Consider the following 24,338-nt stretch of genomic DNA (forward strand, 5'->3'; position numbering starts at 1 on the left):
GAAAAAAATCAGGGAATTTTCGGGAAATGTTCCTGGCACCCCCCTAAAGATGTCCAGACATGGGGGATCACTATGGGTACCCCCATTTTTGCCTGCAGAAGGAAGTAGGGGTTTTTAATAGCCGCGGCAGGTACATAAATGGGCTTTAGAAGAAGGGGTGAAGAATAGCATTTAGATTTTTTTTTTTTTTTTTTAAATAACTATTTCCAGCAAATTTGGGATACATGAAAATGGGTGCAAGCATATTTTTAAGTCCCTAAAGTTATTTTTAATATTTCTTCAAAAATGCACCTGCCACTACCACCTGCAATGAAGAAAACACCTGCCGCATACTTGGTAACCCCTCTGGAATAAATTTCACTACTTTAGGTTTTTGTCCCCAATATTTTTTTCTTTTAACCCTAAAATTAAACTTAATATTTTGGGGTGTCCCGATTTTTTTTTTTTTTTTTTACTTTTTTTGACACACATTACTTTTATGGGACATTCTCAGGGGTACAGGCTATTTTTTTAAGCCTGCACTCCTAAACCCCAATTCTGCACTTTTTTTCACTACCTATTCAGTGGAGAAACGTTATCCCCATTTTTTTACAGACTTTTCGCACCGGTGAAAAGTCTTTGAAATTGAATATGGGGATAATTAAAACAGGCGAAAATGATGGGTTTTCGCTCCAAATTGAATATGGCTATAGTTCGCTGTCTCCCCAGTCACTACTGTGCAAGTGTGAACGTGTTACGTCAGTTCATTTGTGACTGCAGTGCAAGAAAAAATGGCTGCCCTGCTTGTGATTTGTACGAAAGAAGAGCAGCGTTCAGTGATTCTTTTTTTGTGATCTGAGGGTGTGGCTGGTGCTGATATTTATCGAAGACTTTGTTCACAGTATGGTTTGTTGCGAAAAAGTGTGTATGAGAAGTTTAAAAAAGGTTGCACAAGTGTCAGCTATGAAAAAGGAGCCGGACGCCCGTCCACGACTGATGAGAACATTGAGCGTGCATGTGAACTGATTCTGTTGGATAGTGACAGTGGTTTATGTTGCAAATCAGCCATGGCTCTGCCTATGCAATGATCTACAACAGACTTGGATTTTGAAAGGTCTGTGCGAGATGGGTACCGAAATAACTCACGGAAGAGCACAAACAGAAGCGGATATCTGCAAACAAAATTTGGACCTATATTCTACAGAACCTCCCCTGCGTGCACTACTGGGTCGTACTCCAGATCGTGCAGTGTGTACGGACCACCTGATATATCGTGCTGTCACAGTCACATCTAGCGTCGCTGGATACACACATTGGACCTCTTGCATCCTGAACGACCGCCTCCTTGTCGATCGCTAAGCTGTGGGTTACCACCCACAGCTTAACGACCGACCAGGTTGATGGCCGCGATGGTCAACATCATCGCGACCATCGGGGCTTACGACCAGACCCTAAGGTTGGGTCTGGGCACTCGTAAGCCCCAGGGAACTTCCTACTCTGAAAGATCAGGAAACTCCCAGTGCGGCCGCCCACAAAACGGTAGGCGTTCATTAAGGAACGCCTCCGTTTTGGAAACCACCCCCCCCGGCCCGCCTACAAAACGGGGCGAGCTGTCGATCAACATTGACAGCCGCCCCTTTTGTAGAGAGCTCCGAAGCAACAGTTTCTCTGTCGCTCCGGGGCTTGCACACGTGCAGTGTGGCCGCTGCGCGTGCGCAGGGCTAACTATCGACCCGGTTGCGAGCACATCGGTGCTTGCGACCGGGTCTGAATGAGACCCATTGTCTACAGTGTACCCAGCTTTAGTCTCCCGCCATGTATCTTTTATAAAAATGCTTTATCTAAATTTATAGCTACTAAAAATGATAAGGTTAATTCTATTATATAATCTTAATAAATGCAATGTAAAGCTGAGGATGTCAGTTTGGCCAGCCTAGTAATACTGTGATAATTCTTTCCATTAACCATACCAGTCCCAGGACAATGATCTAGAGGAGTGTGAGTGTTGGTGAGCTCAAGGCAGATGCATGTAGCGAGAAATGAATAATGATACTCTCTCTGTAATGTATACAGTATAAAGGTTACCAGGGAGTCTACTTTGGGCGAGGCCTCGTTGGTGGGCGTGGCTTTGTGTAGCGACTCTCATCGATGTACAAGGAAACCAGCCAATAAGAATAATAGAAGGCTGATGGGCGGAGCCAGAAGTGTCAATAGTCCAAAGTCTCCCGGAAGAAGAAACAAACGAGCATCGGCCCAGGGGAGAGAACGGATAGCAGGTGTGTACTATACCCCCTGATCCTGCCACACCCCAATATACAGACCCCCTGTCCTCACTACATACATGTCTCTTACATGTGCTCGCCTGGTCCTGCTCATTGCCATATATATAGTGTACTGTACTAGGACCATCGCTTCAATACTCGTATATATACTTTTCATCGTGCGTTCAACATACCACTATTATATGATGGGGAGAGGGGGAGAATGCGTGCTCACTTGCTCTCACATTTCAGTTTGTTTTCTCTAGTTGTAACTTGCTCCATCCATAAACAGTACTGCAAACCCAGCATTGCATCTGCATCCGCCTTGACATTTAACTGTGTTATTAAATACGTTGTAGTTGCTTAAAAAAACACGGTTATGTTTTTATTTGGCCAGTGGCACCTAATTAATTTGGCTCATGTATATTTAGTTACTGTATTCCTCTAATACTTGACCTAGTCCCAAGTATTTATCTACTGCATGGTGCTTGCCACACCCATTGTATTATTCTGCCTTGTATTCTGTACTGCAAATGCTGACCAGATCGGCAATGCTTCTTTATATGTGCAAGTGCACCTATATTCCCATCTAGTGTGTTTCTTGGTGCTTGCCTATGGCAGAGTGGGCCTGATTCAGAGCCGGACGCTCTTTCAGAGCGCTCGCTCTGAGTCAAGGCGGCATTTTTTTTTTTTGGGTGAGCCGGTCTCCTGGCCACTCGCTAAGCTGTGGGTGACCACCCACAGCTTTTGCTAACGACCAGGTGATGGTCGCGACCATCGGACTTGCGACGAGACCCTTGTGGTACGGTCTCGTGCATCGCAAGCCCCAGTGAGCTTCCGGCTCTAATAGAGCTGGAAGCTCACTACTGAGGCCGCCCCCAAACGGCAGGTGTTCCAGCCCCCCCCTGCCCGCCTCCAAAATGGGGCAAGCTGTCAATCAAAATCGGCAGCCGCCCTGTTTTGGTGCGAGACCCGTAGCGACGGAGCACCTGTCGCTGGCCAGGTCTCGCGCATGCTGGCTCCGGCATGAGCAGTGGGGGACTATCGACTTGCTTGCGAGCGGGTCTGAATCAGGCCCAGTGTTTGGACTCTTCATTTAAATGTTCCGTGTTTCTGGCAATCATTGGGGTCAGTTCAATTGTTTGACAGAATTAGCTCACCTATTGAGGATATTTTTTTTATGCCTAATGGTATCATATATCCTCTTTGAACAGAAAACTCATCACACCCTGTGCAAATACTGCTTAAACTTTGATCCTACACCTGACTAATGTAGTGTGTGTGTGTACGTAACAGGCCAACACGGTTTCCAGGGTTCTACCTGTCATTGTAAAAAAAAATTAAAAAGTGTCTCCTCTTCCCCTTTTTGTTTTTTTCCCCATTAAGTAATTTGATAACATTTTTATGTAAGGGTAAATAAAAAGTGTTCTTCATGCCAAGAGGAATTGTATAATGAAAATAACTATTTTAATATAATCTTGTGTGTTTTTCTAAATTTCAATTTGTGTACACTACTGATTACACTTTGGCTATGCAAAACATTATGTGCCACCATGGCCAGCTTTATATATCTTTACCTACTCCTCTGACAACAAGTACAGGCTGTACATACTGTTTACTACTCATAGAATATTGTTTTGCATAACACATTAAATCAGAGCATAAAGCAGTGGTTCCCAAACTGCGCTGCAGCACCCCGGGGTGCCTCGGGACACTTGCAGGGGTGCCTCAGGTTGGTGATCCAGCACCACATCAAATTCTTTATGATCAATGTAATGTAAATATGTGGACAAACAGAAGCCTGTCACCACCACATAACTGAGATGACAGGTAAGCACAATTTACTGCACTACTACATTTCTACATCAGGGTCCATAGGGTATCCACAGGATACCTTTGGGGTATAGGTGATGACGTCAGGCATCGGGCACCATAGAGTTAAAGTTTTCAGCCTCCTAGGATGCACTAGGGTCCCCCTCCTATACCCCGCCCCCGAGCCAAGGCATCTCAGTTTCGTTTGGTGCCCGGCCGGAGTCGGATGCACCTGTTAGAGGGGGGGCTAAGGATAGCCCCTGAAGTTTTCTTCAAAGCAGCTGTGGCTGCTCATCTGGAAGTAAAGCATGGACAGTCGGTACTGACGTCCATGCTGTCTTCCCTACACCCCCGCCGGTACCAGAACGCCGGTACTGATCCGGGGATGCTGGTAAGCATCTGGGGTCACAGCTAGCGGTGACCCCAGATGTTTGGGACCATGGCCGGATTCAAGGGGGCAGCAGGTAAGCAGCGGGGTCCTGCGGTGGGACCCTGCTGAAATATATGGTCCAGAGTCCCCAGGCAGGGGACTTCCTGGGGACTGGCTGAAGCGTGGAGCCAGGTACCTAACCTGCGCTTCCACTACCCCCCTGGGACAGCGGACCGCGGCTGAGCGGTAGCGCTGCGGAGTCCCAGGGGTTAATTGCATGCCAAGGGAGCGCGCCTTCCCTGTAACACAGCCGGCGCCTCCCCCGCTGCACACAGCCCTCTCTGCTCTGCTGACTGGCCCTGTGGCAGCGCTCCTCCCCCAGGCCGGCCTCCTCTCTGCTCCTTGGTGGCCATCTTTGCTGGAAGCATGGTGAGCGCTGCTGGACGCTGAAGATCGGTGGCATCGCGGTCTGGGTCCCCCGGCATACCTCTCCTCCGTTGGCTTAAGGTCTGTGTATGCAGCGCTGTGTCCTACCAGGCTATGTGTCTGCGTAGTTGAGAATCCACTGATAGTGCAGAAATTGATTTCTTTGCATTGCATGTGACTTCTGCTAGCGTCTGCTGCCTGTACTTTCATTCTACTGTCAGCCATTTCACTGTCCCTGATCTTTTTCTGCTAAAGCTCTTGCGGTGCGGTGATTGCAGGGTGGTCTCACACTATACTAACAAGTATCAGTGAGAGGGGTCACATACTTACCATCATGACTGAGAGTGGCTTGCCTCTCCAGCTTATGTGTACTACCTGTAAGGTACCAATAGCGGAGGGGGAGGGTAACGCAGAGGGGCTATGTCGGCAGTGTTATTTATTGGCGTGGCCAATTACTGTCACGGCTTCGGTACAAGAGCCGCCCTGGGCTTGTTTCGCCAAAGCGCTTACAACCTTCGTAGGCCAATTAGCTCCGCAGCCTGCGTTCTCACAGATGGGATTGTCCCAGCAGTCAGTGGTGTCGTCACCCATGCAGGGTTTCCCGAGACAATTGATGGTACCCCACGGTCTCCCTATTTCCCCTCCCCAAGTCTATAAGGAGCCTGCATGAGTTAATTCACTGACAAGTTCTGTACAGCACTTGTCAGACGTGTTACAAGGGGAGTCTGTGTTGAGGCCACATAAGCGGCCGATGGCGTCTCTGTCCGCTCCTTATGAGGATGACGACGTGACGTCTGATGATGGGGAGATTCTGGATCTTTCTGACCAGGAACCTCTCCGTACTAAAGAGTCGGACGCTAGGTCCAAGGTTTATATTCCTGGACTTATTCGGGCAGTCCGCACAGCTTTAGTGATTGAGGATGAAGATCCTCCGGTGTCCAAATATGCCTTTATTAAGGGTGACGCCACAGTGTTTCCTCTTTCGGGTCAGTTAGTGGACCATTTAGAGGAGGCGTGGAAACATCCTGGCAAACGGTATCAGCCTCAGAGATGCTTGGCGGTGACTTATCCGTTTGCGGATAATTATTTTTGTAAGTGGGAATCCCCTCCACAGGTGGATTCTCATGTGACACGTCTAGTCTGTAGTGCCACATTGCCCATGCCCTCCATGTTTTCCTTGAAGGATGCTACGGACCGTAAGGTGGAGATCTGCCTAAAGTCCGTTTATTCCCTTGCGGGGAGGGGGGGGCAGCTAGGCCGGCTATGGCCATTTGTTGGGTAGCCAGAGCTATGGAGCGCTGGGCTGATAGTTTGGAGGCGTCTTTCGATTCCGACTGTTCGGCTGAACAGACCGAGTTGATGGGCAATCTCCGGGATTCGGCCACTTATATCAATGAAGCGGCCTTTGATATCAGTACCCTGGCGTCTCGGATTTTTTCGGCAGCTGTAGCTGCTCGTCGCACCTTATGGTTGCGATCTTGAAAGGCGGACGCTGATTCCAAGAAGGGCTTGGAAGCTTTGGGCCTGATTCAGAGCCGCTCGTAAGCGGCCGCTCGTTCGTTCCGATCGATGTTCGCACAACTGCGCATGCGTATGGATTTTAATACGCATGCGCGAACCAGTCAGTGTGGCTGAAAATCGTGTGCTCGCTAAATAGCGAATGCCTGCTATTTTGAGTGACAGAATGAGGCGTTTGTGGTGGTAACAGGGGAAGGTGCTTGAAAACGGGGAGTGGAGATCCGGACGCAGGCGTGCCAAACGGTCAAAACGGGCGTTTTAAGGGTGTGCATAATTACTAAAGCAGCGTCATCGACCACGTCACTTGGTTGTTTTATAGTCAGAACTGCTCTCATGATTGGGGTAGGAAAAACCAACCACAAGAATAGCGAGCAGTTCATACGCCGTCTGATGTACTCGATTAATCTAATAAATAGCAGACATGACGTATGATGCGAGCGGCCAGGGGGCATTTTTTTCAAAATTACGTTCGCATGATTTGTTCGCTCGTTCAGACATAGAGGCGTGAACAGACCGCAAAGAGCGAACGGTTAATTTAAATAGCCAGCCCCTTTTTCTGGATGAGCGAGCGCAAATAGCGTCCGGCTCTGAATCAGGCCCTTTGCCTTTTAATGGAGAAGTCCTATTTGGTCCGGATCGGGACAAAATCGTAGCCACGCTGGCGGCAGCCAAATCAGCATGTCTTCCAACCGCTGCGGTTCCTTCCGGTTCAGGTACGTCGTCCTTTCGGACTTACAGGGCCCAGGGTAGGCCTAAGACACAGGGCCTAATTCAGACCCGCTCGCGAGCGAAGGATGCTCGCAAGCGGGTCGATGGTGCCCGAATGTGCATGCGCACGACCGAGGGAGCTCCGTCGTGCGCATGCGCGAGACCCAGCGAGCGGCGAGGAATCCGTCGCTCGGGGTCTCGCACCAAAGGGGGTGTGCTGTCGATGGTGGGTGACAGCACGCCCCCTTTGGTGGGCGTGCCAGGGGCGTGGCTGCCAGACGGAGGCGTTCCCATGGGAACGCCTACCGTCTGGGGCCGGCCCCACTGACTTCAGTAGTGATGTCAGTGGGAGTGATTTTGGCTCTGATAGAGCCAAAATCACTCCAGGGCTTGCAGCAGCGAGACCCTACCGCAGGGTCTCGTCGCAAGCCCGATGGTCGCGATGGTCTTGACCATTGCGACCATCATCATGGACGCTCGCTATAGCTGTGGGTGGTAACCCACAGCTAAGCGAGCGTCCAAGACGTCGCTCCATTTTTAGGGAGGAGGGTCCTGATTCAGAGCGAGCGCACAGGTCAGAGCGTTCGGCTCTGAATCAGGCCCACAGTCTTTTCCCAGACAGGCTGGCCCCAAAAAATCCCCGCAAACAGGCCTGGAGTACCAGACGTCCGGCCCCTAAGCCAGATGACAAGCCTGCGGCCTGACGGTCCGGCCCTCCCTTTGGGGGATCCCAAAGTGGGAGGCCGCCTGCTGCAGTTCGCCCAGTGTTGGTCGGTTACCACAACAGACACTTTGGTTCTCGAGGTGGTTTCTCACGGGTACGCCCTCTCCTTTCGGTACAGGCCCCCGTCTCGATTCTTCACCACGGGTCTTCCATCAGACCGGAACAAAGCCATGGAACTGCGTAAGGTTTTGCACACTATGCTCCAGACGAGTTATGGTGCCTGTTCCATTCTCCCAGAGGGGCCAGGGTTTCTATTCCAATCTGTTTTTGGTGCAGAAACCCAATGGGCCGTATCGTTCGATCCTCCATCTCAAAGCACTCAACAAGTCTTTGCGGGTGCCGAGGTTTCGGATGGAGACCCTACGGTCCATCATTCTGGCGCTGGAACCTGGGGATTACATGGTGTCGTTGGACATACAGGACGCTTACCTGCATGTCCCTATTCTTTTACGCCATCAACTGTTCCTCAGGTTTGCAATCCGCAACGACCACTTTCAGTTCCGGGCGTTACCTTTTGGGCTGGCGACAGCACCACGTGTATTCTCCAAGGTGATAGCGGTCATGGCGGCTTCCCTGCGGCTGCAGGGAGTCTGCATGTTACCGTACTTGGACGACCTTCTGTTGGTGGCAGGATCTCCAGAGCTCCTTCTATGCCACTTGGACCTGACCATTGCGGTACTGCAACGGCACGGCTGGTTGATAAACTGGCAGAAGTCCACCCTGATCCCGTCTCAGAGGATTCTACACCTCGGAGCCTTATTGGACTCCGGACAGCAAAGGATCTCTGCCTTGCAGTTGAGGGTGCGCAGTTGTCTGCAGAATCGCCGTGTGTCTCTGCACTCGACGATGAGGTTACTGGGCTCCACGGTGTCAGTATTCGAAATGGTGGAATATGCCCAGTTTCACTCCAGACCTCTGCAGCAATTGATCCTGTCCAAATGGAATGGACTGCCTCAGAGTCTAAAATCCCAGACGATGGTGCTCACTCCGGAGGTTCGCCTGTCCCTAGCCTGGTGGTTGCAGACGACCCATCTCAACAAGGGTCGTCCGTTCTGGGTGGCGAATTGGGTCCTGTTGACAACGGACGCCAGTCTTCGGGGCTGGGGAGCAGTCACTGGTCCACACTTGTTCCAGGGCAGGTGGACTCGGGCGGAAGCAGAGCTTCCAATAAACATCTTGGAGCTCCGCGCGGTTTTCAATGCTCTCCAGCAGGCACTTCGGGTTCTCCAAGGTCACCCAGTGCAGGTCCAGTCGGACAACGCTACCACCGTGGCCTACATAAATCGGCAAGGAGGAACCCAAAGTCGGGCGGCTCTCGTAGCGGTGTCCCGAATCCTGGTTTGGGCGGAGAGCAATCTCCCGGCAATATCAGCAGTATTCATCCCGGGAGTGCTAAACTGGGAGGCGGACTTTCTCAGTCGCCAGGACGTTCATCCGGGGGAATGGTCTCTGCACCAGGACGTCTTTCAACTTCTGGTGGACAGGTGGGGTCTTCCAGTGCTCGACCTCATGGTGTCACGGCACAACAACAAGTTGCCGGTGTACGGGTCTCGCACAAGAGACGAAAAGGCGTCTCTGGTGGATGCTTTGTCCGTCCGGTGGACGTTCCGGTTTGCTTATCTGTTTCCTCAGTTTTCCCTTCTTCCACGGGTAATCCGGAAATTCAAACAGGAAGGAGTGACGTTCCTGTTGATAGCTCCCGCCTGGCCCCGGAGGCACTGGTTCTCAGACCTCCAGGGACTGTCCGTGGACATTCCTCTGCGGTTGCCATTATGCCCGGACCTTGTCTTCACCCGGACCTGACTCTGCTGTCTTTGACGGCGTGGCTGTTGAGACGGTCATGTTAAGGTTCAGGGGGTTTTCCAGCTCTGTAGTGCAAACAATGCTAGGGGCTCGGAAACCATCCTCTGCAAGGATATACCATCGTGTGTGGCATACGTTCTTCCAGTGGTGTCGGCTGAGAGGTTATGCTCCTCGGGAGTTCCGTCTGTCTAGAGTGTTAGCTTTCCTACAGGCGGAATTGGACAATGGGCTTCGCCTTGCGTCTCTGAAGGTGCAGGTGTCTGTCCTGTCCGTCTGGATCCATCGTAGGATTGCTGCAATCCCTGATGTGCGCACCTTTATGCAAGGTGTTCTCAGAATTGAGACACCTTTTGTTCCACCGGTGGCGCCTTGGGATTTAGCTGTGGTCCTGAGGGCTCTCCAGGGACCGCCGTTTGAACCACTGGGCTCAGTGGACCTCAAATGGCTGACAGCTAAAACAATTTTCCTTCTGGCCATTGTTTTGGCCAGACGTGTTTCTGACTTAGGGGCTCTCTCCTGTAGACCCCCTTTTCTGATTTTTCATAGGAACAGGGCTGTGCTGCGCACTCGTCCTGGTTTCCTTCCTAAAGTTGTTTCCAGTTTTCACATCAACGAGGAAATCGGCTTTTAACTCACCTGATCTTTCAATGGGTGAGGCCACTTTGGACGTTGTGCGGGCCTTAAGGATTTATGTTGACCGCACTTCTTCGTTTAGGTCGGATGCCTTGTTTGTCCTCTATGGCTTCCGTAAAAATGGTTGGCCTTCTTCAAAGCAAACTTTGGCAGGCTGGATTCGTATGGCCATTTCAGAAGCTTATCTTCATGAAGGCCTTCCGGACCCTTCCTCTGTGAGAGCTCATTCCACTAGGTCTGTGGGTCCTTCGTGGGCTGCTCGACGTGGTGCCTCTGCAGTCCAGATCTGCAAGGCTTGCCACATGGTCCTCGGTCCATACCTTTGTGAGGTATTACGCGTTTGACACCTTTGCCTCTCAGGATGCTTCCTTCGAGTGGCGGATTCTCCTTTCAGCACAGGAGCGTCCCCACCCTTAAAGGATACTGCTTTGGGACATCCCCAAGGTATCCTGTGGATACCCTATGGACCCTGATGTAGAAAATATGAGATATGGTAAGAACTTACCTTTGTTATCTCTATTTCTACGAAGTCCATAGGGTTCCACAGGACTCCCACCCTGTCGCACCTGTGCTGCAGATGGGCTTTGCTCTGGTCACCGGTTTTTCCGTCTCCCTCTGGTGAGAATGTGATTCTTGTGTGTGTCCAGATCTTTTTTTCTCTCTCTTCCTTCTCCTCCTCCTCCGGCCTATGGCTTGGTACGTAACTGAGATGCCTTGGCTCGGGGGCGGGGTATAGGAGGGGGACAATAGTGCATCCTGGGAGGCTGAAAACTTAACTCTATGGTGCCCGATGCCTGACGTCATCACCTATACCCCAAGGTATCCTGTGGGGAGGCAATCGGGAAGCCGACTGCCTAAATACCGGCAGCCGGCTTCGGTCTTATCCCGGCATGGGTGAAATGCCGGGCGTCTAGATATAGACACCCGCATTTCCCCGACGCCGGCGCCCGGCATCACGATCATAGTGATGCCGGGCACCGCGAGCGGACAGCCGCAGGGGGGGAGGGTTAGGTTTAGGGCTCCCGGGGAGGACTTAGGGTTAGGCACCCCCCCGGGAGGGTTAGGGTTATGCTAGGGGGAGGGAGGGACTTAGGGTTAGGCACCCCCCCGGGGGACTTAGGTTTAGGCAGCGGGGAAGGGGGTGGTTAGGGTTAGGCACTTGGAGGGGAAGTTAGGGTTAGGCACCCCTAAGGAGGGTTAGGTTAGTGGATACGTACCTATCCACGATCGGGATTTCCAGCGCTGTCGGGCTTCCGCTGCGTCGCACTTTGCTTCTGTCGGGCTGCCGCTGACGGGAATCGAAGTGCCGGCCATGCGGCCGACGGTATTTCATACCAATTCCATCCTGTGGAACCCTATGGACTTCGTAGAAATAGAGATAAAAAAGTTAAGTTCTTACCATATCTCATATTTTTTTTCTGAATTCTCAAAAAATGTTGGCTATGGGGTGCCGTGAAAACAATGCTGATACTTAAGGGCGCCATGATTCAAAAAAGTTTGGGAACCACTGGCATAAAGGATCATTGACTGTCAAGTGTACAATTTTGTAGATCGTCCCCACCAAAGTTTAGTTCACAATATGCAATAGTAGCAACACTATGGCCCTTTAAAGTGGGGCTGGGTGTTTTGTTACTTAAGCTGCTTACACACACAACGATTTTTTGAATGAATATCGTTAAACGATATCGTTTGAAAAAATCGTTCACTTTCTGAGTCAAACGATGAATGATAATCGTTTATGCGCGTTCACGTTTGTAGTTCAGTCAGTCTTTTCAACTCAACGATTTTCATTAAGGGAATATGCAAAAATAGTTTGAAGTTCAAAAAAATCGTTCATTACACTTTTAAAAAAATCTGACAGACAATCTGATAGATAATCGTTTATAAAATTGTTGTGTGTGTATGTATGCAGCATTAGTGTTCACTCTAGGTCTGGCGGCGGCCCTAGAGAAAGGGCGCATCCGAAAAGGGAGTGTGGCTTTAAGACGCGTCCCCTTTTCGTCACTCTTGGGGGCGTGCCCAGCACTTATGGATAAGCCGGGCTGCCCCCAAGCGCTGCTCTCATTATGAATTGATGCTGGGCTGGTGCGCCCAGCATCCATTCCCCGGCGGTGACCGCTACACCACAGTTTTCACCCACCCACACTGCAACTAGCGGGTGGGGATGGCACCCGCAGGCTGCTTCAGCTGGGCGCTGCTCCGGAAGGCAGGGTGCATCTTGCCCTTTAGAAATAGGGCGCGGTGCCCCGCTAAAACAGCCTAGCAGGAACGCTAGTTACTATTGCTTAGTGTGAACTAAAATGTTCCCAAAGTTAGTCTGACAAATATGCCATCCTTCATGTAAAAAGTGTTATCACAACTGGAGCCCCTGGTACACTTGACATGGAATGACCCTAAATGAAGCTACTTTGCGCTGGTGCCCATAGTTATATTCCATCCAGTGTTCTCCCATAAATAGAAGCTGCTCCTTATATCTAGTAGGACTTTGCTCCTGAGCCATAACATGGGAGTGTTACTGTCTTCACTGTTCATTGTTATCTACGCTGCGTCACTTGTACAGTTGGCGAGTGTGTTATCTGATTGATGTACTGTGTTTTTTTTTCTCTGACGTCTTTATTGTCTCCTCTACAACTTGGCACCTTGGAAGCCTGCATAGACACCACATCCTTATCTCTGGTAATGAGTCAGGCAGTTCAGCTGTCGTAGTACTTATGGGCGGGAATATAAGAAAATCTGATTTAGTCTCTTCCCATCATTGTATCATTAACTTTGTTCATGGTAAACTGAGACTTAACAGTTATTAAAAAGACCCATTGAGTATAATGCTTGCTAAAATAACTGCACTACTCTCTGCTTGAATAAAATTGTTGCTTTAAATGGATCTAGCATCTCTCAAGCAAAGCGGTTAGTTGAATATTGTATATTCCATGCAGAAAACCCAGGCTTGATTGGACTTTTCTTTTTATTTCTAGAAATAACACCTAATCTTGGGCAAGGAAATGTGGAATCCAAACGCACCGGGTATGTAACTTGTATTTATTCATTTTATAGCTATACACTATCCATTATATACAGCAGTCACTAGATTCAGTTTAGTCCAGTTTAGACATGCCTACAGAAGATCAGGTCACATTTCCTCAATCCGCTCACTTCCTAGTGAAATGGGTGGGACTGGGGGCGCGATGAAGTGAATCACATCACCATCATAGCCACACCCCCTCATGCTGCAGTTCCTGACATTGCTCCACAGGGTATAGAGCAATAAAGAAACAATTCCTCCCACACCTACGTTACCATTTTGTCCGGGAACTCTCACAGAGGGGACAGAACAAAGTAGGAAAGTTTGTCATGTTTGACAACTTGCTTAACTTTTCATATGGCTTTAAAAACTATCTTTAAGTAGGATAATACTATTCCATTTTATTAGATTAACAGTATAGAACACCCTTCCTCCTCCAATTCCCCTTGTCACATTGTAGCACTTATCGCGATACAGCTGGGAGACTTTAAGGGCATGACTAAGATGTTGGTGTCATGTGACAACCTGCTCGGACAAGTATGTCATGGGGTTAATTGTTTCTTACCTTTTAAAGTGTGCTCAAAATTTTCTAGTTTTTGTGATTTTGTTTGTCAATATTTCTGCTTAATTGGCTTATCATTGTGCTGCAAGCTACATATATCTATATTAGAATTAAATAACATCTTATCACAATAGGTATCCCGTGGTATTTTTATAGGGACCCATATATCAGAAATCAGAGAGGGAAAAAAAAAAACCATTGTGTGCCCTCCTTCCTGATTTCACAATTATCCAATCCAAAAATCTGCGCCTATACATTACAGATAGTTTTCAGTGATTTGCAGATCATTTTCAGCAGATCTGCCAATCGTGAAAGGCCCATCCTTTTACTAGTAACAGTCGGCAAATCGGCTGAACTCTACCATATGACGTTAGCCCTGATTGGTTGGTGAAATTCAACATGTTGGAAAACCTGATGTACCGATTCTGATAACTTTTTGGTGAAAACGGAGAATTGCCCCAATTTATAGCTGATGTATGGACCCCTTAACATCCACAATTCAGATAATCACATGTTGAGCTCGTAACAGAATAGTGATTAATTGTTCACTTTGCAGCCATTTCTAGGCCTATGGCAGTTTTAATTAATTGAATGATGCATCCATTGTAATCTGCCGCAAATATAGAAAGCTTTTTTTATTATTTGATTACTATTTTTATAAGTGTTTTAAGTTGCATTGACTTTGCAGCAAACAAAGGGCCTGATTTCGGCTCGCAAGCAGCTTTGCAAATCTGTCTGTGCAGATATGGATTCAGATAAAAATTCAGTTAGGATCATCAATGGTGTTCACAGCTTTCAGCCATGCTACTGGAGTACAGCCGAGTACACCCTTGTCCAGTTCTTATCCAAGCCAACCTCAGACCCACCAATTGATCAGACATGTACGCTCACACAACCTCTGGTTTCGGGATCGGTATGAAATACCGGCTGGCTGTTCAAATCCCGACAGGAGGAGATCCTGACGCATGCTGGTAAGTATCCTAACCCCCCCCCCCCAACCCTCCATAAGGGGTGCCTAACCCTAAGGCCTAAACCTAACCACCCCCCCCCCCCTCCTCCACGCGCGGCTGACGCTAAGGAGGCCCCGGACTGAATTAGTTCGGGCTGTCGTTCATCGTCGTTCCGGCGTCGTGAGTAAGATGGGCGTCGGTATTTCGACGCCTACCTTAAGTCCCCCGTTGGGCTTCTCCTGTCGGGATATAGACTGGCGCCATTTAGTCTGCCACTCTATAAACTACATCCCTCTGGTTTCATCCAATCCTGGTTATCTTTAAACCTACTGAAAAATCAGGAAACCAGATTACTTATCACCAGACTAATGATTGGAAGAGTGTGTACGGTGACACAATCCTTTTGGCAGATGCAGATTGGAGATCTGCAGCAAAATTGGACAGGTGTGTAGGCATATATTGGGTACACACAGATAAAGTGAAAAATAAGTAGCCTGCAGGGGAATGGGTATGAAATACCGCCGGCCGATTCCCGTCAGCGGCAGCCCGACATGAGCAGAGTTCGGAGCAGTGGAAGCCCGACAGCGCTGGAAATCCCGATCGTAGATAGGTGAGTATCTACTAACCTAACCCCCCTAACCCTAACTTCCCCCCCGGGAGCCCTAAACCCGCGGCTGTCCGCTCGTGGCGCCCGGCATCACTACGATCGGGGTGCCGGTCTCCCGGCGTTGGGGGAAATGCGGGCGTCTACATCTAGACGCCCGGCATTTCACCCTTGCCGGGATATGACAGTTGGGAAGCCGGCTGCCGGTATTTAGGCAGTCGGCTTCCCGATTGCATACCGCCTGCAGGTGATAAGCATAGATAATTAAAGATGTGATATACATACTGGGTAGTAATGATCATACATGCACTGCTATATACTAAAACCAGGTGTAAAATACTATCAATAAATATACATATAAGGGCACAATATTAATAAACACAATACATTAGCAACAATAGCATATATTCAAATTGATTGTAATGACTCTCTTAAGGGGGGGGGGGAGCATTCACAATTTAATTAATAAACAGGATTAATATCGAACAAGGCTTATCTGCAAAGTAATTTTCTCTTCAAAGGATCGGGTCTGGGCAAAATCGTTCCGGACCTCGGGAAATGTTCCGTTCTTTTGTTTTACTCCCGAGGATTGGATGTGTGCTCCAAAATCATTCTGAGCTTTTAAAGTTTAGATTTTGGGTGACAAAACAATTGCATGGGAGACCAAAAGGTAAACTTTCCTGACATAAGGAAGGTTTTAAAAAAACAAAAAAGTTTAGTGCCATGAAAGGCTAACTGGATTTTTTTAAAACTAAATTTATCTGAACCTTTAGAGCTTGTAGGATTGTTTTATGTTGGAATGACACACCTGGCTGTACCTTACTTTGTTAGATAAACTAGCACTAGAACTCTGAGGGTTCTGTGTGCATACTGAATGTATGAATCTGCAAGGTGCATACATTCTGATGCAATATAACTCATCATATTTTGTGTTAAGTATTCATATCTGACTTTCTGTTTTTCAACAGGGCAACCTGGTTACCCACCAAATACAGGCTATCCTCCTTCCACTAACACTGCATACCCTCCAGGTACAGTGCTTCCTGGGCAGCCTGGCTATCTTCCGGGTCAACCCGGATATCCTGCTGGACAGCCAATTTATCCACCAGGTCAGCCTGGATATCCTGTGGGACAACCTGCATACCCTGGACACCAACCTGTTTACCCACCACATACTGGACCCTATCCACCTGGCATGCCAGGGCATCCAATAAATCCAATGAATCCCATGATGCCTGGATACCCTATGGATAAGAAAACGAGAAAGAAGATGAAGAAGGCACAAAAGCATGCACATAAGCACATGTATGGGGGGGTGAGTATTAGAAGAGGGCATATTGATGTATTATGTGTATAAAGTATTTATCTGTATATTTACACATTTTGACCCTGTCTGGTTTGGGAAAATCATTGCATGTACTGCAGTTGTTTTGTAATGAAAGAAACCCAAAGTGTTGATTTAAGGAAAAAACGTATTTTAGACTGTATCGAATGCATAGGGCAGAGGTTCCCAGACGCAGTCCTCAAGGCTCCCCAACAGGTTTTAGAGTTATCCATGGCTGAGCACAGGTGACTTTAATTAGTACCTCAGTCAATTTGATTTAGCCACCTGTGTTCAACCATGGATATCTCTAAAATGGGAACCTTGATGACCACGTTTGGGAACCTCTGGCATAGGGAATTGGACTGATTGTCCACCATATCTTATGTCCATATGATCAGTACATACATCTCTATGCCAGCATAACAGTCCCGTTCTTAATGTATACAGTCCGGACAGTACTCGCTCCAGGGCCGGATTAAGGGGGGCGACAGAGCCGGTCACTGCCGCACAGGGTCAGTGTGACCCTGTTATTGCCGTGAATGGATGCCCAGCGTCACCTGTTCCCAGTCGGGGGCTGCCACGGCTCTGCTGCATACAGGGCAGAGCATCTCCCGAGTCCCCTTATCAGCGTCACCTGACAAATCACATCCGTGATGCTGATGGGGGGACTTTAGAGCTGCTCTGTCTGTATGCAGCACTGACTGTGGAGAACAGTGCAGCATATTGGGGGATGGGGCACAGTGTGGCATATATGGGGATGCACTGTGGGGCACAGTGGCAGATAGGGAGAGCATTGTTGGGCATACTGGGGTTACTGTGTATGGCATATTGGGGGATCACTGTGGGGGAAGATAAGGGGCATAGTGAGAGGGTGTCAATTTTTTATTTTTTTTGAGGGTGCCCTTGACTCGCCCTTTGCTTCCTGTTCGCAGAGTGAGAATATTATAGTATTTGTGGCTACACTATTAAATGGCTGAGTCTGCCGCAGAGCTCCTAGTTTACCGCAGCCGGGAGTATGACCCCGTTTGGAGTGCAGCTCTAGTACTAGGCACCAGACCGTGAGACAGATGTGTGATGGGATCTATTGTATGAACGAGCATGCTAAGAAGAGGGACTCGCTACGTCATATGTGATGACACTGGTTACCATAGACCAGGGGTCTTCAAACTTGGCCCTCCAGATGCTGTGGAACTACACATCCCAGCATGCACTGCACATAGTTTTAGCATGCTGTTATATCAAAAAGGTGGCAGTGCATGCTGGGATGTGTAGTTCCACAGCAGCTGGATCGCCAAGTTGGAAGACCCCTGCCATAGACTCAATGACACTTCACAAAATCATTTACATCCTTACTAGTAGCTTGAATAAAAACTAGGGAAAAAAGAACTGAACAAAGCATCCTCTGAAAGGTAATCAGAGTATTATTATGGATAAAAAGCTTGTAGCTCATGGGCTCAAATGAAGAGTGTTACATCATTGATACGCTATTGCTGCAGTCACGCCAAACAGCCCTTCTGGGCGGCCAGGTCCAGTCTGACTCGCCTTGCACTGATTGTGTGGTTTTTATGATGAAAATATGTGTTAGTCGCAAACGGATGCGTCAAACCCATTCACAAGACTGCACTGATTTTCTGTGTGACGGAGTCTGGATCTGTATATGAAGTGCTACGATGCAGCGTCCTCCACGGCTTTTTTCCCATGCCAAGGTCCGTTGTTCTTCATATAGATTCAGTTGCACAACTGAATCAATATGAAGTGTCGCATTCAAATGCATCAGTACACTCTCGTCAAGTGAGTTGCTGCATCAGTTTGCGACGAAGATGCATTTTGGGGTGAATAAAACGCATGGGTCAAGTTGAGTCGCACGGGATCTGGTGGCTCTCCCCATGGCGTATTGAGGCTAGGGGGTAAATTTACTAAGATGGGAGTGCTATTAAGAAGTGATGTTGCCCATAGCAACCAATCAGATTCCAGGTATTATCTTCTAGAAGGTTCTGTATAATTGGGAAGTAGAATCTGATTGGTTGCTATGGGCAACATCACTTCTTAATAGAACTCCCATCTTAGTAAATTTACCCCTAGGTGTATGAGGACACAGCTTTATTCCCTACAGCTTTTGTTCTCCGTGTAGAAGCTATCCCGGTAAATAGTTAATTTTTATAGTTTAGATGGAGAAACACCTTTAATACAAAGAATAGAGAGGCTGCAATCTAAAATCTTCTACAGAGATTGTCTTCACCACACAATGCTGTAACTGGCATGATGGAAAATGGGGTCTTCTATTTTTAATGTGCATTTCATGCGGTTAATAATGCATTAAAAGTGCTCAGATGTGAATGAGTAAGTAAACCGCAAGTGTCCAGTTTTCAGTAGATTTATAAAATCATGGATAAAATGGATATTGTACTGGCCTATGGAAGAGACAGTCTTTGTGGCATTTCATTTTTACTGAACAATATTTGTGAAACTGCTATAATGTGATAAGTAGAATGTAACTTTTATATAGATATGAGTTATGTTTCTTATTGGTTTACTGTTGAAATCTGTCTCACACAAGGGCAGATAATACATTTTTTTTGATTATGTTCTTTTGATGTTAGAAAACTGTCCTCCCAGATCAATGGGATGTAATTCCTACCACTCACAAGATAACTGGTTTTGTAAGTGTAATGGAGCATACACACGTTCAGATTTTTCTTTTAAACAATATCGTTTGAATGATTTTTATTTTGATTTTTTTTTTTTGAACGATTTCAACGATTTTGCTAACTATTTACTCAACGATTTGAACGATATCTGACAAATCTGACTGCAAACATGTCAGATATCGTTCTCTAACAAACGTGAACGCGCATCGTTCATGCTTGTACACATGAACGATTTTTTCATCAGATTTGAACGATTTTTAAAATCGTTATCATTCAAATCTGATATAAAATCTGACCGTGTGTATGCACCATAAGAGCCAGGCCAAGTGTTCATTGACTTGTTAATAAACTGAGCAGGTTGGCTGAGTTGCAGGAATAACCACATGCCCTGACAGGACATCTATAGCACACAGCATTTTGCCTGTTTGCAGAGAAGGGAAGTAAACCCAGTGGGAGGTAATCAAACCACAAAGTGTATTCAGACTGGTCACTCCCGTGTGAGACCTAGGCAGAGATATATAAAAAATCTCCCATCTGGTTTATGAAGTAAAATTTAATCTCCATGATCGCTAGGAGAGGGCAAAATTGTATAAAAAAAAAAGTCTGAAATCAATATGCAGGTTGGGTGCAATTTGTAAATCACTTGTAGGTACTGTGGTGGAGATATGAGGTATCTACCCGCTCTCACATCACACAACGTCATATTTACAGTCCTATTGTAGCTAAAATAGCAGAGATTAATATGTATAACCCATTCCTTAGGTAATCATTCCACAGGGGGAGTTACGCAGAATTTTTTGGATTTAAGTTCAATGTGACTGGAGCAGTTCAGGTAGCGTCCCAGATCTAATTAACCAGTCGGTTCAGCCTTGGTTGACATCATCCTAGGTGGGATACTTTGCTGATAAAATGCATGAGCAGCTTTTGCTCTGTGTTCAGACTCTTGGATTCAATCTGATTTAGGGACCGTTCCATGACTTCTGATGTGAGCCCAGCACGGACTTAAGCTGGCCACAGACATAGCGATGTGCTCAAGATGACCCGATGTGTACGATTTCCCTTGAAACTCTCCTCGGCAGCTCCGCACACGATCTTTACACAATTTGGTGTCCTATCTTCATACGATCTCTCCTGCATCCATACTTTCACAGTGCCTCGGGACCTAGATTGTCAGATCTGCCCTACTGCACGGCAGATCTGAAGATGCGATGTGCGATCAGCGGGGACGCGCATCGCAGCGTGAGTGGGGACTCACGATTTACTCTGAAATTGGGCCATATTTTTCACGATCTGTTGTTCCAATGTGTCGGAATCGGCCAGATCAGGTAAAATATCGCTATGTTTGTGGCCAGCATTAGCTGCGTGTTAATTCTGTAAGTTTCCCTTTTTTATTTTGAATTACAATAAATGTATGTACCTTTGTTACCTTTTTTCTTTGTAACATTTTTGTAACTAGAATTGTACTGTTTTTTTGTAAATAAAGTATACTTTTAGTTTATTTCCTATATGCTCCAAAACACAGTGGGCCTGATTCAGGCCCGCTCGCGAGCGCTGAGTGCTCGCAAGCGGGTCGATGTTGCCCAAGTGCGCATGCGCACGACGAATAACGCCGGCCAAGCCGTCGTTATAGGTCTCGCACCAAAGGGGGCGTGCTGTCGATGGTGATTGACAGCACACCCCCTTTGGTGGGCGTGTCGGGGGCGTGGCTGCCCAGACAGAGGGGTTCCTATGGGAACGCCTACCATCTGGGGCCGGCCCCACTGACATCACTAGTGATGTCAGTGGGAGTGCTTTTGGTTCTGATAGAGCCAAAGGCACTCCAGGGCTTGCAGCAGCGAGACCCTATCGCAAGGGTCTCGTCGCAAGCCCGATGGTCGTGATGGTCTTGACCATCGCGACCATCATTTTGGCCGCTCGCTATAGCTGTGGGTGGTCACCCACAGCTATGCGAGCGGCCAGGAGGCCGCTCCAAACAGTAAGAGGGACAGCCCTGATTCAGAGCGAGCGCTCTGTCAGAGCGTCCGGCTCTGAATCAGGGCCAGTATTTGAAGAGATTATTAGACCGCTAGGGTTACTCTATAAACTGTTCATAATTGTTAGAAGCAGGAGCCGACCAATTAACGCAGTGGGAATTGTGTCGCCGAGCCTGTGCAATTGTGACAGAGGTTACGCTATAACTGTTATGACTTGCTAGAAGCAGGGGGTGGACAATTAACTGAGTGGGAATTGTATCGCTGAGCCTGTGCAATTGTCATAAAGTGAGGGGACCTGTGGCTCCTTTTAATATTCACAGGTGTTGGCAGTGCAAGAAAGCGTGTTATCGTCTAGGAATTCAAATTACGGAGTTCTGGCAATGTCAGAGTTACACCCCTATAAGGGATACTTTCTGAGGTCCCTGACACAGCATGTCGTCATAGCATGTTAAATATTGGGGTTTGAAAGACATTTATTTTATAGTAAAGTGCACAACACTATTAAAAATATCATACCTATTATTGTAGCTGGTGAGCTTCTGGAACAAAGTTCAGGCGTTCTCACCACGAAGCACTTCAGAGAGACCAAGGAAATTCTCCAATGTCACAAGAGATGACATGATTTGAACCAATGTCTCCAGCGAGCTCTTCAGTGGTTAAGAGCACAGACCAAATAACACAAAGCTACTCCTCCTGTTTTGGGGAAACCCTTTTAACAGAGGTAGTCACAGATGGGGGTGTAGCGTGTAGTTATGGCACCCGGAGCATGTGTGTGCTACCGCGCCTCCACCTCCCAAGTGTGCCAGGTAGGGGGCGTGTCAAGCATATAGGGGTAAATTAAAGGGAAATAAAAATAAACATATGGGGCAGGATCAAACTGGGTCATGGAGGGCTAGATATATTTCAGCCCACTAAAGTAATTCCATCAATTAAAAATAAGCCACACAGTAGAGCCCACAATTCACATTATGCCATACAGTAGTGCCCCTTATTCACATTATGCCACACAGTAGTGTCTTTTTTTAATTTATATTACGCCACAGTAGTGTCCCATATTCGCATTATGTTACACAATAATGGCCACAATGCACATTCTGCCACAGTGTTGGCTATTTTTTCACATTATGCTACACAGTATTCCACACAGTTCATATTATGCCACAGTAATGTCCATGGTTTACATTATGCCACAGTAGTGCTCCTTTTACACATTATGCCACAGTATTATTGGCATTTGGCGTCAGAACAGTCAGGCGTGACCTCACCAGACTCACCGCTCAGGCTTGGGTGCCACGACCCAGGCTATCAGCATCAGCACCTGGCTCAGGCCTCCCCTCAGCAGCAGGAACACAGCTGCCATGTTCTGTCCTTCGTGCAAACCGGGCCGAATGACGTCTGGGCAAGGGTCGTATATGGGACCCACCTCAGAGGTGGAACAGTGGAGAAGCGGGGGGTGATGATGGGAAGGGACCACCTCCTGCTCCCTGTATGTTATTGCCTGTGGATCCACCCTTCCTCCCTTCCGTTCAATCCCAGAGCTGGATTAAGATCCCACAGGGTCCTATGCAAAATACTGCCTTCGGGGCTACATATTAATGTATATATAAATACATACAGTGTATACATTTCTCACAAAGCTCTCCCCACTCACTCAGATCTTCCCCCTTCTCACAAGCGTTGCTCCGCCCACACCATGCCCCCTGTCTGGAGGCACTAAGCTCTTTGTGTTTCAGGTTCCGCTCAGCAGGTGCTCTGCCATTCGTCGGATGGCTAATCTCCGGCGCCCTGGCCGCAGAAGGCGTCTGGAGCATGTGCTCCACTGGAACCATCCTCGCTACTCCCCTGGTCACAGATTGTATAGACTAGTGTTGTGTATTTTTCATTTCAAAAAAGCTGATCAGACTGGTGCACAAATTAAATTTTTTTTTTTTAAAATACATAACTTAATATAAAAAAAAGTGAGATTAAAAAAACGACAAAATTATTTGAATTGTCCTTAAAAAACAAACAAACAAAAAAAAAACATGGGGTGTAGAATTATAGTGCAGCTCATATCCTGAAATGTAACAGTTATACAGTATATAACATTATTTGTTTGCTGACCTGTGCTTCTCACTTCTTTGCAGAAGTATTCATCATCCTCTTCCTCCAGCGACTAGAATAAAGAAGAGCCACTTAATAAAAATCCTCTGGGGTTGGTCCCCTGCATCGGGTTGAGGCATGCATAGAATGTCTTGGAAGATAATCAGCTTCAGAGCCTACTGCATGCTTCAGGCAGAAATGTCTTACGGATGAGAGTAATCATTCCTGCACTGTTGTGAATATTATACTACAATTGCAACTCTATGCATTCCTCCTATTATATTATTATTATAATACCGTAAATACAACTTCATTAACCTGCTTCCAATAATAAAATTTTAATTTACTATATGATTAGTCCTTTGTACATAAATGCAGAATTTATGCTAATGAAAACTGTGGTCATATAATTTAACTCTTTGGTTAGTGGACTTTTTTTTTTTTTCCCCTATTAAGATTTTCTAAAGCATCTGGAAATTATTACTATACGTGAGAGATGCACAATTGGATGCACCCAACTTCTTCACACTTGCGTGACAAATCGAGTCACTAGTTGTGTTCCGCAATGTCTGATTTTTAGACATCGTTGGAGTCCGGAAGTTGGCGAGTTTGGTCTAAATATGTCAAAATGGGTGATGAAATTGACATTGTGCCAGCTTAATTTAACTGTTTCATATATTTTGTTAAGGAAACAGAAAGAGAGAAAAGAACATACAGTAGTTGCTGCTTTTGTATTATTTTGTTATACATGCAGCCATGATGACAGAGGGCCTAAATCTGCGTTGTACGTAATGTGGTGCCAATTTTGAATACCTACAGCGATAAGTACTATGCGACTTTCTGCCTCTGGCAGTGAGAGCCGCCATCATCAGTAGGATTGGCACCTACCCCATGCTTTGCAAAGAAGATCCAACTAAAAATGGTGTGCATGCTCTGTACACA

General features: G+C 47.3%; 1 protein-coding gene across 1 annotated transcript; it reads left to right on the top strand.

Moving 5' to 3' along the window:
- Window positions 1–2,163: 2,163 nt before the first annotated feature.
- Window positions 2,164–23,745, top strand: PRR13 (proline rich 13). The gene is made up of 4 exons (XM_088469282.1): window positions 2,164–2,255; window positions 13,207–13,255; window positions 16,338–16,684; window positions 23,441–23,745. Exons 2-4 carry the CDS (start codon window positions 13,234–13,236, stop codon window positions 23,471–23,473), a joined length of 402 nt encoding a protein of 133 aa, XP_088325408.1. The 5' UTR covers window positions 2,164–2,255; window positions 13,207–13,233; the 3' UTR covers window positions 23,474–23,745.
- The last annotated feature ends 593 nt before the right edge of the window (window positions 23,746–24,338 follow it).

Source organism: Taudactylus pleione, unplaced genomic scaffold (genome assembly GCF_031769625.1).
Source record: "Taudactylus pleione unplaced genomic scaffold, aTauple2 ptg000089l, whole genome shotgun sequence".
NCBI classification, from domain to species: Eukaryota; Metazoa; Chordata; class Amphibia; order Anura; family Myobatrachidae; genus Taudactylus; species Taudactylus pleione.

Coding starts and splice junctions, on each gene's coding strand:
- PRR13 (XM_088469282.1), top strand. CDS start 13,234: ATGTGGAATCCAAACGCACCGG. Junction 13,256..16,337: donor GTGGAATCCAAACGCACCGG/GTATGTAACTTG, acceptor GTTTTTCAACAG/GGCAACCTGGTTACCCACCA. Junction 16,685..23,440: donor ATAAGCACATGTATGGGGGG/GTGAGTATTAGA, acceptor ACTTCTTTGCAG/AAGTATTCATCATCCTCTTC.